Raw genomic sequence first — 15723 nt, forward strand, 5'->3', positions numbered from 1 at the left:
TACCTAAGTTCCTCGATAACGCAGCGTACTACGGAGGCGAACAACACGCGAACGCGAAGCGATGCGGCGCGGGGCGAATCAATCCTTTGATAATATTTATCAGTACGGTTTTTACTCACTATTATTTTTAGTCGCTTTTGGCGACATGTTTCGGATTCTTTGGGAATCCATCCTCAGGCACGAGTGTCCGCGGCGGTTGTACGTAAAATGTAGTGAGTAAAACCGTACTGATAAATATTTTGAAATATGTCTCACGATAGTTTAAGTGCGACAATCCTTTGATACCTATAGAAGTGTCCTACGTGGGCGATCTCGTTGCGAACGCGAACGCCGTGGGCCCGCTGCGGCGTTTCGCTTCGCGTTCGCGAGTTGTTCGCTTACGTACGACGCTGCGTAAGAAACGTCATACCTACATGTGCTGTGCCACAGTGACTTGCCACACAAAACGGAGCTATTTTTTTTTACTTTCTCTTAAAAGAGAGTTCTTGGGACAAAATAATATAAAAAGCTTGTTAGATTTGACAAACGATTATGAATGAATTATTTTATTTTATTAATAATTTGTAAAACGTAATTTTTCATTTTATTTTCATTTAATGTTAACTTAATTATATTAAATTATATGTAGATTTAGTAACAAAACTTCCGTGAGATACAGACATATTAAACATATTAATAACGGGTCACTCACGTATTTTAAGTCGAAAATTCTCGACATGTTTCACTCCGTACCGAGGAGCGTCATCAGGAGCTTGCGTCGACGGGGACGGACCGGCGCAGACTCGACTTAAAATACGTGAGTGACCTATTATTGATATGTTTAATATGTATATGTAGATTGTAGATGGTATGGAATATCCACAATGTAAAACATAGTACCTAGTAATTTCACCGCGACTGTACAATAATTAAGTGATCCTTTATCACCCATGCCTAAACGATATGTAACACCTATTTACACATATAACGACTACGTAAACATGTAAACATTTGTGAGGTAACAAAACAGTATGGTTAACAAAGTCCTTTTGAATAGTAATTTATTCGTTGAGTTTCCTTTGGCTGCTTCTGTGAGACCTGTGTGAGAAAATACATGTTAAATAAGAATGAAAAGCACGAGAATGAGAAACACTTTAGCTAAAAAAAAGAGGTAAGAAGTTTAATAGTTAACATAGGTATAGATATAGCGTCATGTTGTTAAACCATTTTCTGCAGGCGTCCGGTTCTATATCCCATAGCCCAGTATTTAATCCATCGCTTTCACCGAATAACCTAGTTCATTTTAGATTCCATCAACTTTTATTAGTCCTTACAAGCTAGCGCAACAATAACCTAACTAATATAATTAAATCCTATCACTAACCCATTAACATAAGCGGATTTCACAAACGACTAAGGAAACCTAAAGTAAGGCTGCCATTGCAGTAACTTAGAACATAATACCCCAGTCCGTAATCAAAGACGTAGCGTAGTCTAGGTGCTCACAAAGGTGGGTTTACCTTACACTAAGATATGACACAGAAAATCAAACCAAAGATGTGTCATTCTTTATGGAGCGCGATCAATTCGGATTAAAAGTATCACACAGAATACTATAATGAAATAACTCAACGCAACGTGAAAGTTCATTAAGTCCCACTTGCACTATCCCACTAACCGGGGTTAAGCGGTTAAAACGTTAACCCAGTGACAAATTGTACTGGTAACCATGGTAACTCCAGGTTTAACCGGTTAACCCGGGTTAGTGGAATGGTGCAAGTGGGCCTAAGTGGCTGGTTTTACGCCGCTACTGTAGGTAATGTATACTTTCTACATTTCAACTTTACAAGCTTAAAGTTTGAGTCGGACGCTTTTGGCGTTTGTCTTTTTTCGAACACAAGCTAAAAAAACGTTTTTAAGTGACAGTAGACAAGTAATAGTAGTATAAATAAATAGTCATAGTGTACCATTTTTTTATGGTCCAACGGTACGAGTATATATGTACAGCGAGCTGCAAAATTACATGGACACATTATGAATGAATTTAATCATAAAGCGGCCATGTGATTTTATGGCTGGGTTCACAATTCGTAACAGTAACAATCAATATGAAAATCACTATACAGTAGCACAGGAACCAAATTATTTAACCTTGGTTAGGGTAACTCGTATTAAAGGTGACACGCCTAATTCGGTGATACAAGTTTTGAAGCATGACACCTAGGAAAGCTAGTGAATTAGGGCCTTTTAAATGGGACCTCACGGCTTCACGGCTTCATCGGCGGCTTTGCCGTGAGGCCCATTTAAAAGGGCCTAATTCACTAGCTTTCCTCGGTGTCATGCTTCAAAACTTGTATCACCGAATTAGGCGTGTCACCAAATAATGCGAGTTTACCCTATATTAAGGCAATTAGCTGCAAATTTCTAAGCTACTTCAATAATTAATGATGGCCCCGAAGCGCGATTAAATATATAAATAGCCGCCATAACTGTAGCTTGTTCTTGTCTCGTTACTATGCAGGAAGCTGATTCTATTTTAACAATTCGATGTGTTAATCTTATTTTGATGTGACATTGAATCAGCGAGCGCCGCTGCACTAAATAGAGCACGCACGGCTACCACGAGTTTGACATAAATTTACATTAGCGGCTGCGTGAACTCGATCGCATTTCCCTTTATATCGCACAAATACACCAGTGCGAGCGAGATAGATTGCGATCGTGTTTAGTGATGACACATTAGCGCAAATTGAGAAACTTTTTGTTGGATAACCCTCTGTATTCTATTAAAGAGTTTTTTTTAATAGCCCGTTATATTGTCCCATTTGTCCCACTGCTTGATTTCCATACTACACTGCGCTCCAGAACATGCATAGCTGACTTGGGGAGAAGACCGCCAGGCTGAAGTTTGACTGGGCAGGTCACGTCTGCCGCATGCATCCGGATAGATGGACTAGTATAGCCACGAAGTGGATGCCGCAAAATAAGCGCGGACGTGGCAGGCCCAGACGAAGATGGCGGGACGATTTAGACACCTTCATTAATAACTGGCCGGAAAAAGCTCAACAACTTTACTCTCGTTTTTTCGTTAATTCCCGTTAACGAGTACATGGAAATGAATTAGTAATGATGTAATTTTATTCATTATTCAATTGCATTTCAAAAATGATATTTCTTAATTTATTTTGTGATAAGCTTATCTTTAGATTAGCTTCTGCCCGCGACTTCGTCTGCGTGGAATGATGATGTTGGTGATTGATAAAAACTACCCTATGTAAGGACATTTCGAAACAGAAACGGCCTCCATCTTGATAATCGGGACTTGGCATTCATTATTCAGTGAAGGTACGCTAATTGACATGAAGCTACACGAATCATTAATAAAAGGGGAGTTAATCAAAGTAAGTGAAATATTGGGTTTCCGTATTATCTATGACACCTAATAGATGCTTTCCTTGAATAAGTAAAATAAGGGTAGTTCTCATTCCGTTGCTCTTTTTGTCACTTGATGAACTAATAATGATTTAGGAGGATTAATTACTGAGTGGAACAAGCTCAGAATCGTACCTATTACCTAGTAAATTAATTCTGAATTTTACACAAATGTTCGGAATCATCATCGACCTTACAAAACAAGCTTTATTGATGCAGGACTAGGTTCATTTGAGTAAGATTGTTAACTATTACAACTTTTTATTATTTTGTGTCAACATTTATGTGTATCGGAAGTCGATAAATGAGAAATCCATTTGATAGTTCAAAAATGCCACAATAATTCCGGTCTCTGGTACTTACATACCGTAGGAACATTTTTCCTTTTGATAATTTAAAAAGAACACATAAACGTACCTCCAGCTACGCTGATTTGATTGCTGAAGTCTTCATTGTAGGAGTTTAATTTGATTTCTGTGGAAGAAAATAAAGGTAAGGTACATTTCTTGCACAAATTTAATGGTAGAAAAGAGTGAGAAGAAATGACTAGGTACACCAATAATAATAATAATCATCGAATTTAAACTGTTGTGAGACATACTAACATTAAATCATTTTACGGTTTAGACTCACTTGTTTTAGTCACTCGCGCGACATGGCTCTCCGAAACATGTCGCGCGCTGACTAAAACAAGTGAGTCTAAACCATAAAATGATTTAATAATAATAATTCATTTTTCCCCTCACTAGCTCGGAAAGCCGTCTTTTATCCTTTAAAACAAGCGGGGAAAAACGCATTTTATCCACTAGTGGGGAAAGTAATTTGACCTTGGATGGAGCGTGTTTAAGTAGCTTGACAGATAACAAAACGTAAAACGCTCATAATAATGGTTCGTTCGATATTAATTATCATTAAAAAAATGGTTTGAGAATTTAATAAAAAATACCTGATTTAGCTTTATTTAATGATTTTAAGTCATAAACCTTAAAATTCCATAATAAACGTTTGTTTTTTAAAAATTATGTTAAATATAATTCTGAACGCACAAGTTAAGTCGATGCAATTTCAAAACGCATCATTGACATTTCATACGTCAGAAATGTCAACATTGTCAACAAAATTTTTACTTAAAAACTTCTCACGTAAAAGTACAGAATTTCCGAGTTTTTTGTTATAATATCGTAAAAAAATGAGTGATGAAGATGATCTAACGCCTGTGGATGTTGCACTTTCCTCGCTATAGTGAGGGGAAAAGTTTTGTGTTACACACGGGTGCAAATGTATTTTACTTCTCGTGTGTTAAAATACAACTTTGCACCCTTTTATAACAAATAACTATATACTGACCGTAAAGCCTGAGCGTGCCCTCGCTTTTGCCTAGCGAGTTGGTGCTGACGCAGTTGTAGGTTCCGATGTCGCTCCGAGCGAACTGCCGGATCGTCAGCCACATCGACACTTTGTATGACGATTTCTCCTCTCTTATCGTGTATTTCGGCCTGCGACAATTGTATAAGTATGGTTATTAAGAGCAGTTCTTAATCTAAGTTCATGTAGTACAATAATAGAGAACTCTTGTTATAAGTATCTAAATTCTGTAGATATTCTGTGAACATATTTAGGTAAGTTGAGAGTGCTATGAGTCTAATATTTTATTGTTTTTATTTTATTGTACGCTTTTAAGCTCGGACTTCATTATACTTAAATAATAATATAAGCCTTTTATTCAGACATATTTTGTTTTTACAAATTTTACATTTTAAAGTTTATATTGTACATATCTTATCTAAACATAGTTTTACATATAATTTATCGTTTCAGACAACATCGGTTTGGTCTGTGTGCCGTTTGGCAAAGGCCTCTTCCATCCCTTTCCAATTTTCTCTATCTCTCGCCAGTCTGGTCCAGTGTCTCCCTGCGAATTTTACGATTTCGTCCTCCCACCTCATTTTTGGTGGTCCTTGTTTCCTTTTTCTATCTTTTAGGAACCACCATATAATTCTCTTACTCCATTTCTCTTTGCCCCTGATCGTATGACCTGACCACCTCCATTTGAGTGTTTCAACTTTGATGGTTACGTCTTCCACACGTGTTTTAGATCTAATAACCTTGTTTCTGAATCTATCTTTCAATTTAACACCAATCATGCTTCTTTCCATGGACCTTTGACATACTTGTAGTTTTTTTAAGTTGCTCTTTGTTAGAGTCCAAGTTTGGCTGCCGTAGGTTAAAACTGGTAAAATGCATGTATCAAACAACTTCCTCTTTGTAGCTACATTAATTTCTTTGTTCTTCATAACTTCTCTCATTGACCAGTACCGTTTCCATGCGTTAGTTGTTCTTCTAGTAATCTCTTTCTCCATCTCGTTATCCATGGATATTGTTTGTCCTAAGTATATGTATTCATCCACATACTCGATGGTTTCCTGGTTTACTACTATAGGTGTCTTTTTGGAGTTGGTCATTGTTTTGGTTTTTTCCGCGTTCATTCGCAGCCCCATTACCTCACTCTCGCTGGCTAGTTCCTCAAGCATACTTTGCAGATCTTTGGCTGTTTTTGCTATCAACACTAGATCGTCTGCGAAGCGTAAGTGTGTAAGTGTGATACCATTGATTTTAATTCCGTAATTGGGATTCCCATGCCAGTTAAGATTCCGAAAGATTCCCTCAAGCACCGCAGAGAATATTTTTGGCGAAAGAGGATCCCCTTGTCGTACTCCTTTATTTATTTTGATCTCTTCTCCCTTGCTTTCTAACTGTATTCTAGCAGTGCTCGCTTCGTAAATGTTCCTAATTACTCTAATGTAGTTCGATATTACACCTTGCTCTTTCAGGGCTTCCCAAATTTTATTATGTATGAGCGAGTCAAAGGCTTTGCTGTAGTCAACATATGCTATGTATAGTGGAATTTGGTATTCCTTGCATTTTTCTGTTAGTAGCCGTACAGTGAAAATGTGGTCTAGCACCGAAAACTCGCGTCTGAACCCGGCCTGTTCCTCTGGTTGATTTTCGTCCAGTATGTTTGTTAGTCTGTATAGTATTATCTTTTCAAATATTTTATAGACATTTGACATCAGACTAATAGGTCTATAGTTGTTTATGTTATAAGGGTCGCCTTTTTTGAACAACAATATAATGTTTGAAGTAGTCCATTGAGCAGGTATTATTTCTTTGGTTATAATTTCGTTGAAGAGAGCTGTTAGTACTGGAATCGTTACATCTTTTGTAGCCATGATGAGTTCATTGGTTATACCATCAGGTCCGGGAGATTTCTCCTTTTTTTGAGAGGTGATAGCACGTTCGACTTCTGCTTCTAATATGGTTGGTATTTCATCTTCCTCTCCTTGGTCCAAATTGATTTTATTTTGTTGTTCTGTCGTTTCATAAAGGGCCCTGTAAAACGTTGTAGCTACTTCTAGTATGTTTTGTCTCCTTGTTTCGCAGCTATCCATGCGGTTATTGTTTACTTTAGTGATCCAGCTTTTTTTGTTGTCTAGCTCCTTCCATGCTTTTTTAATACCTCCAGTTTTGTTCACGTGCTCTTCTATGACACGTTCTCTGTATTTTTTCCTATCCTTTCGTAAATTTGTTTTTATTAGTTTACTTATTGCCGCTATGTGGTTCCTTGTTTGTCTACCCTTGTTAGTTTCCTTTATGAGATTTGCTCTTTTTTCAATTAATTTTCTTGTGTAGTCAGTTATTTCCTTTTCTAACGTGTTATTAGTTCTTGTAAGATTTTGTGTTGTTTTTTTAATTTTCCTCTCCCAAAGGTTGTATTTTTCTTGAACACTTAGGTTTTCTGTTTCAGTATTGAAGTTGCTCAAGATATCCTTACTAATTTTATTTACCTGTTCGTAAATGTTGCCACTTATCTTGAGAAGTTTAGGGTTGGGAATTGGTCTTGGTTTCTTTTGGGGGTTTGCTTTCAGCTTAGCTCGTACCGTCCTATGATTTGTATTGAAGTTTATGTTGCTCACAACGCCCGTGTCTTCAAATTGTTTGGGTTGGTTGGTTAGGATGAAGTCGATTTCATTCTTGACGCGTCCTCCTGGAGAAATCCAGGTCCATTTTCTCGATTCCCTTTTTTTGTATTTGCTGTTTAAGATAGTTAAGCCATGTTCGAAAGCAAAGTTGATAAGCTTTTGCCCATTTCTATTCCTTTTGCCTTCTGTGTATTTTCCTAAGACATGTTCTTCGCCTTCTTTTCTTGAACCTACTTTGGCATTAAAATCTCCGATGACCATGATGTAGTTATTTGCGTGTTTGTGTCTTTTCGTAGAAATTATTTATCTCCTCTTTTTTTGACTTCTGAGTAGGTGAGTACACTTGAACGATTGTCCATTCCTTGGAGTAGTCTGGAAGGTTTATATTTAGGACTGCTATTCTTTCTGAAACTCCCCTTATACTATTCTTCAGGTGCTTTTTAATCAAAAAACCAACTCCGTGCTGCCCTGGAGTTTCTCCTATATGATGCATTATAAAGTCTTCATGTTCTTCTATAGCTTCTCCTTGTCTTCGGACCTCGCTCAGTCCTAGGATGTCCCATTTAATGGCTCTTAGGGCCAGGGTAAGCTCTGTTAGTCTTTCAGTGGTTCTCAGAGTTAAAACATTAAGCGTTGATATAAACATGTTTGTGGTTTCTTTCTTTTTGTTTGTTTTTTGTGGTTGAGATTGGGTTGGAAGGTTTTGGTCAGCTTTATCCTCCACGGTAACCAACCGGCTTGGAGGTGTAGTAAAGTTGCTGTTGATTTTGATGCCTATGCTGTCTGCGTTTTCCTATGCTTTATCATTTCTCCATGGTGATGACCTCGCCAACTGCTGTTGTAGTGTGTCTCCCTTATGTAGTTTTGCTGGTCCTTGATTGCTGGACGATGCTCCATTGCTAGCTTGCTGTGGGGACTGAGAGAGGGCCCTCTTTTTGTTGTCGTTTTTCCCTTTAACTATCAATTTATCGTACCTTATATATGCTACATTCCCTTTTTTCCTTTCTTCGTCCAATTGTTCTTTTAGTTTTTTCCTCTCTTCTAAAACCTCTTTGGGAAAGTCTTCCGTAACATAAACTTCAGGGTTCTTTTGTTTTAGAGTTTTCTTGTTCTTCAGGATTTTATTTCTCTTCCATTGGGATGAGAGATTGATCAGTATGGGGCTTTTGTTGGATTTCCCTAGTCTTATTTATATTATACTTATGGTTTCATTATATTCTATAAATAAAGAAAGAAAACACCTATATCATAGGACAACCTATCACAAACCCCTGTACCTTTTTATTAATTAATTTCAAGCTTTGTGAGCATGAAGAAACAATTGAAGAAAAAGTTTTAACCCTTTTTCGAAACTAGTGAAAAAGTATAATTAAAAGGAATAAAACAACGATCACAGCGACATAAAGGCATTTTGAAATTTAATTACACACAGTAAATTAATTCCGACAAAAGGTCCCATTTTCGTTAATTCCAATTAAGTAACCTACTTTTAACCTTCAAATATATCTTCTTACTTAAAAGCAAACCTTTAACCTTTGACAGATTTTAAAATAGCGTTCCTTCGCCCACATCAGTAAAATAACACCTTATTATTTTAACCCCTTTTTGGGTTCCGTACCCGAAGGGTAAAAACGGGACCCTATTACTAAGACTCCGCTGTCTGTCCGTCTGTCACCAGGCTGTATCTCATGAACAATGATAGCTAGACAGTTGAAATTTTTACAGATGATGTATTTCTGTTGCCGCTATAACAACAAATACTAAAAACAGAATAAAATTAACATTTAAGTGGGGCTCCCATACAACAAACGCGTTTTTTTGCCGTTTTTTGCGTAATGGTACGGAACCCTTCGTGCGCGAGTCCGATTCCCACTTGGCCGATTTTTCTGTACACACAATCATATTTTTTTGCCCAGCGGCAGTAGCACGGTCGCATTCTATGGCCTGTCACCATGCCTGTGACGTTTTAACAAGTATGTAAGTACGAAAGTGACAGGCATAGTGGCAGGCGAAAAAAAGGCAACCATGCTGCCACCGCTGGAGGTTTTAGTTTGCCATTATGTATGACAAAATACCCTTTCAATTTTTACTAAGAAATAATGGTTTTTAAACAGTAGGTAGGTACGTTTTCAGCAAAATGTTATCAGCGCCACAGAATAAGTAATAGTATCAGCGCGTGACGATAACTAGACCTGAGTTAGCGCACGCGTTAATCCAGTTAAAACTGCGCCGACCGTCCAATGGCTAGTAGTGAATACGGAATAAATAAGTCTTTTACGCTTCAAAGGAAACTACTCATCGCTGCCCCCTAAAAATATAATCATGAGTTTTGAATGATTCACGGTTAGTTTCACTAGACTTATATTGACCGGGTATAGACCATTATTACCTTTGTGAAAGGCAATCACGGTCTAGATCCCGGTCAATATAAGTCTAATATAATCATGATTGTCAAAATTATACAAGATGACAAAGTTTTAGGTCAGGAAATGAATGCTCAAAAAAAGTTATAGAGGGAAATGCTTGGAACACAATTTTTGACTCCGTAGCTTTGTTTGGACTAGGTAGGTGAACATATCAAAAGTCCCCGGCCGTAACCCTTGTGTCGGGGGAGGGGGGTTTGCAGGTTCCATTTTTTGGTTTTTCGATTGTATCTTGGAAACTATGCGTCGGAGCGACCTGGCCACTTATACAAAATGAAAAGTGATTTAATTTGTTACAAGTTTTATTAAGTCATGTTTTTCGATATCTTGTATAGTTTTTGAAATATCCGCTGTTGATGGTTTATTTATTGCTCTCATTTTTATCTTGATTATCTACATCATTGAAGCTGCTTATTATGCGATTTTAAATCAAATTCCTTTGTTTTTCAGTAATGTTAGAATTTTGAATGTAATTATAAAGCATGCTGCCAGTATCTACGACACCTTGCCACGAGGTGAATTTTAGGCTTTTTTTAGATTAATAAAATTTAGGTTTTTAGTTAAGTTTAGATTATACGCAATTAAAACATTTATTTAGATAATAAAATTGTCCTAACAAAACAGGTTATTTTATTTCTGGAAGTAATTTGCGGTTTTTAAAGGCATCGTAGATTGTTTATAATATGCGTAGAAAAAAAACTATTATAATAATTATTTTTATTTATCACAGAGTGGCCCAGAAATATCGGTTGACTCAACCTATACTCTTAGTCAGTGGCGTAGCTAGGCGTGGGCGAAATGGGCCTTCGCTCACGGCCTCGCACTTAGAGGGGCCTCGCAAAGTCAACCTTTTTATTACCTTGGGAAAACACATTGAAAGGGCCTCGCTGATGTGCTTTGGTTCACGCTTCGCCACTGCTGTTAGTAATGTAGTATATTTTTAGTTTTTTTTCCCCAGGTTAAGATAATTTTATCTACAAACTGAAAAAAAAAATTAAGTCTAGTCCATACTGTGAAATGACGACGATGCAAGGTCAATCAGGTCAGTTAAGTTATAACGTACACTAAACCGTAAAAAAACTGCTGCCCCATTTAGATTTAACAATTTTGATTTTAACTAGTTTTGATACGACCTTGACCTTGACGGTCGTCTTTGTGATTGGCGCGCATCTCACGCACAACTTTCACTTCATTTCACATGCACCAATCACCGTATAACAGACATGGCCGTATCAAAACAGCTTCAAAAACCGTAACAAATTGTTAAATCAGAATCAGGCTTCAGTAACTAGACCAACCTGCTGCTCATGGGATGCGAGTTGTATTAGCAAAGGCAAACTTTCCCCTTATTACGAATCATTATGACTCCCCCCGTTTATCCGGGACATTACATCTCGCCAATAGGGCCCAGAATAGCGTGCATGCTCCTGCTATTCTTGTTTACATAAATGCTCAGTTTAGTGTTTTTGCACAGGGGAAAATGAGCTTTAGTTATTTGACTTACTTGGAAAAACCAAGGTTTTGCTTGTGAACTCTGTTTAGTTTTTGCAGCGAAATGTTCATTAAATATTTTAATATGTTACTTTAATTAAATAGGCCATTGTTCTCTTTGTACTGCTAAGTTTCTTTCTCAAAATAATAATTTAAAACTGACTTATAATTTGATTGGAACCCAGGACCTTCTGCTTCGTAGGTAGGATCACTCGTACCCTACTCCCCTATTCACCCCCCCCCCTTCACTCCTACTCGAACCAGGCTAGGAGGCTAGGAGGCAAAAGAATACACAAAATGGGTCCCTTTGTTGAGAAACGGGCCCCTGTTAATTGTTGAGGAATGCCTCAACAATTAACTGGGGCCCGTTTATCAAAAGCTTGTAACTTGTAATACAAGTGGAAGTTCCTTTCTAAAAAGCTGTCAAAACGTGACATCCGCGAGTATTACAAGTTAAGCTTTTGAGAAACGCGGGCCCTAGAGGTCTTGCGACTCATACGTTGGAACATTTAAATAACAAACCATCTTCAAGTTCAACTCACCCGTCCAGCAGCATCTCTCCCCTATTCTTAATCCAATAGTTGATGGTGTTGGGGTAGGCCTCCACGTAGCACTTCAGTTTGACGTCCGTGCCCAGTGGCGCCCCTAACAGTTGGTTTGGCACTTTAACTGTTGGTGCAACTGTGGAAAGAAGTATAATTCAATATCTATGTTAGTGTGCGTTTAAACCGATAATTTGCGCTCATGAGCCGCGAGAAAATATTTCTACAACTTGTAAATTTGTAAAAAAATCTTCAAACCAATAGGCTTTCAATCTAATCTTAAAAAGTCAGCAGAGCTCTAGGGATAAAACAGTATTTAGGAATAGGCTTATCGAGAGCCCATGTGAAGTTTAAAGAGGCAGAAGACTCGTGTGTCATGTTCAAAAATGACGTCAACTACTATAGGTAGGTAACATTTGTACCTTATATACTAAGCAATTAAGGACGAAGAAGAGCTTCATATTTTCAAGAAAAACTGAAAATTCTTAATTAAGAATATTTATTACCACGCTACTCGGATAATTATGATGCTAATCGTTTAAAAATTACCATGCTAAACATATTGTATATAATTTCCTCAAACTTGATCATATAGGTTGATAGTTTAGGACAAATTAAATTGCAAAAAAAAAACTGATGAAATTAACATAAAATGTGCATATAAAATATGTCAATACTAAAGATAAAACTTTTTCTCATTATATTTACTTACACGAGAAATAAAACAAGTTGATAGCAGTGAAAATTGGAATCAGCCAGCACCCTTCCCACTTCAATAACTTATATAATCGATAGATTAGATTAGATTAGATATATTAATTTCTTAAAGAAAAAGGCACAGTATTTTACAAAAAGGGATAAAACAAAGGCTTTCACTAAAAGATAGTCAACTTAAGATTAGAACAAAAATCAAATAATAGAATATAAAATTAATAAATAAAACAAATGTCACAAAGAAAGAGATGTCAATGTATACATAGCTAGGGCCAACCTAGGTATTGTCGAATGTCAAGAACAAGAAAAAAAAACATCAGAAAACAAAAATACAATGTCAATATGGTGTCATATCGCCACGCCAATAGAAATACCTACAAGTTTCCATGCACTCAATGATAATGATAATATAAGTATTATACGGGTGGTCGTTAGTCGCACCTACACGGAAAAAAATAAGTTTTACTAACGTACAGTCGCCATCAGATATATCGGAGAGGCTAAGGTGCTCACAAATATCTGAACACGCCTCTATTGTCAGGGCGTTAGAGTGCGTGTTCAGATATTGTGAACACCTCGGTCGCTCCGATATATCTGATGGCGACTGTACCAATTTGGCTTGGTTAAGGTAATAAACTAGCATTACAACGAAGACATTTAAAATGAGGAATAATTAGATAATGACGTTTGTTATTGCTAAACGTTGTTTGTTGTTTGAACAAAGTAGTAATTTGTTTCCAAATAAGTGTTTAAGTCAATATAATCTTTACAAGTACCTGATTCGATTAGAAATAGACAATTTAACACTGTTATTTCCTAGCAACTGCATTACGCAGGTTGAAACCTTGCAGCACTAGGTGACACCTTACTAAGTTATAACGCTGCAAACAACAGTTTATTAAATTTATTTCCAAATATGTGTCTTAGAACTTAAATAACATTATATAATCTTTCCCTGATTCGGTTAGACATAGACAATTCAATAGGGTATTTGACTGTATTTTTAGACACAATTTCTATTTTAAACCCCGTATAAAACTATAAAGAGTAGGTAATTTGATCGTGATGTCACATGCTAGTTTCATATAAATTTCATAGTAGCAAATCGTATTGACAGTTCGAAAAAAGAAACTGATTTGACTAGTAGTCAAATACCCTATTATACATGTTAATCTAGAAACTACATTATTTAGTTTTAAACTTGGACATAAAGTAAAAAAATGTTACGTGCTAACGTGTTCCCGAAAGAGAAAGAGACAAGCTTAATATTTAACAACGAGTGTGAACAAAGATGAATGGTATATATGCAAAAATGTATCGACAAAAACAGATTCATTTCTAGGAAATGAAATAAATATGGAAGTATTTTGTGCTCCTTATGTATGAGTATAATCTATCAATAGTTATAATATGATTGCATGCACTCGCAATATTGAAAGAAAATGGCAGCCTGTCAACCACGGAAAGTCACGTTATTTTATTGCACCGAGGGAGCTGTGATTGATGTATTATAACCAAGGTTCCCGTTCTCGGTGCGGTTGGGACGCCATTTTGAAAGGTAATGCTGCGACCTGGGTTTCTATTTGACCCGAGCAAGTGACATAAAGTAACATTGGAAAGTTTTTGCCAGCTGGTTGGTTTTCTGATGAGTATGTAATGTGGCTTTTCATCGGAAAAGGGTCATTGTCTATGCATATCATATGGAGCAAAAAGACCCTTCTCTAATCGAAAGTCACATTTCGCTTTAAGGCGGTTTCCTGAGCCAGAAGGCGAAAAATCTCCTTATATGATCATGTTTTTCTAAGAGGCGTTGATATTCGTAGACGTGGAAAAAATATAAGTAGTTCTTGACTATATTATCTTTAATATCATAGCTTCTGATACACGAATTATGAAACTTCGCTCGATACAATTAATTCCCAAAGTAACCTCTAACTCGGACTTTTAATCCAACTTTACTCGGTTATTTATTACTAGCTGTGCCCGCGGCTTCGCCTGCGTGGAATTCGGTCTGTGTCAGTAAGCGGCTAATTCACCCCTAATTTATCTCCCTGTCCCCTGGAGACGGAACTTAAAGTAAAGTTGACAAATGGATACGCTAGAGGACTGTAGTCCAGATAAAATATTTTACAATTAGGTACCTACCACCAATGATAGATATAATTCCGTAATAGATGAATACAGTCTAAGGAAAAACGTGCCTCGAAAATCACGAAAATTTGATTCTCGATCAGATGTCGCTACTACCTTTTGCCTACTCTTGTATAGAGGGCGTTAACGGTTTCGTTTGTTATTATTTAACAATTTTAACGCATATCAGTGAAAGAACATGGGTCAAAATAATAAAAATAATTAATGCAAATAAAATAAAAAACATTTATCCATATTTAAATACATTTTATCGTATTTTTATAAATCTTCATTTTTAGTTTTAAAGTGTGTCGATAGATGGCAGTGAATTTAGTGTGGTTACGAAATTTACTATGACAGTACCGCTCCATAATATTACATCCTCTTTGCTACCACTAAATAAAATTACACTCCAAAATGTTTTTTTTGCCCTTATTCAAATTTTTGACGTGATTTAAACGGCATAGAGTAGTAGGTGTATATCGAACGATACAGTACCATTTTTGTATTTTTACGTCCTTGACTGTACCTATCCAAATCGGGTACACTACATATTTCCGAAAAAAAATTATTCCGAATTTTAGAATGTCGAATTTTATCATTCCGATTTTTAAATGCTCGACCCATCAAACTTCCCACTGTCATAATTACGAATGATGAAAATCACGAAGATTTATATTTCCGAAAGCCCAAAAAGCCGAATTTTGTAAATTCCGAACTACATAATTCCGACTATAACAATTCCGATGGTGGCAAACACCGAATTTAACATTTACGATTTTCAAAATCACGAATTCGGAATTGCCCTTATTCCGAATTAACGTGATTCCTATTTTAAATAAATATCCCAATTTTTATATTTCCACTTTTTTGGCAACAGTTCGTTTTCTTGGGGGTCGCAGTTCTAACCTAACCTAACCCACTTTTCTGGCAACAGTTCGTTTTCTTGGGGGTCGCAATTCTAACCTAACCTAACCCACTTCTGGCAACAGTTCGTTTTCTTGGGGGTCGCAGTTCTAACCTAACCTAACC

The 15723-nt window shown here is 36.7% G+C and overlaps 1 protein-coding gene across 1 annotated transcript in view; it reads right to left on the bottom strand.

Annotated features, from left to right (window-relative positions):
• Positions 1-748: 748 nt before the first annotated feature.
• Positions 749-15723, bottom strand: part of LOC134748763 (limbic system-associated membrane protein-like) — an 88920-nt gene continuing 73945 nt past the window's right edge. Inside the window, exons 6-9 of the mRNA XM_063683541.1 lie at positions 11848-11986; positions 4759-4907; positions 3829-3885; positions 749-1077 (exon numbers count right to left, since the gene is read on the bottom strand). Coding sequence (XP_063539611.1) covers positions 971-1077; positions 3829-3885; positions 4759-4907; positions 11848-11986 — 452 coding nt within the window. The 3' untranslated portion in view covers positions 749-970. The remainder of the gene's footprint in view (positions 1078-3828; positions 3886-4758; positions 4908-11847; positions 11987-15723) is intronic.

This window comes from Cydia strobilella, chromosome 17, assembly GCF_947568885.1.
Source record: "Cydia strobilella chromosome 17, ilCydStro3.1, whole genome shotgun sequence".
In the NCBI taxonomy this organism is placed as follows: Eukaryota; Metazoa; Arthropoda; class Insecta; order Lepidoptera; family Tortricidae; genus Cydia; species Cydia strobilella.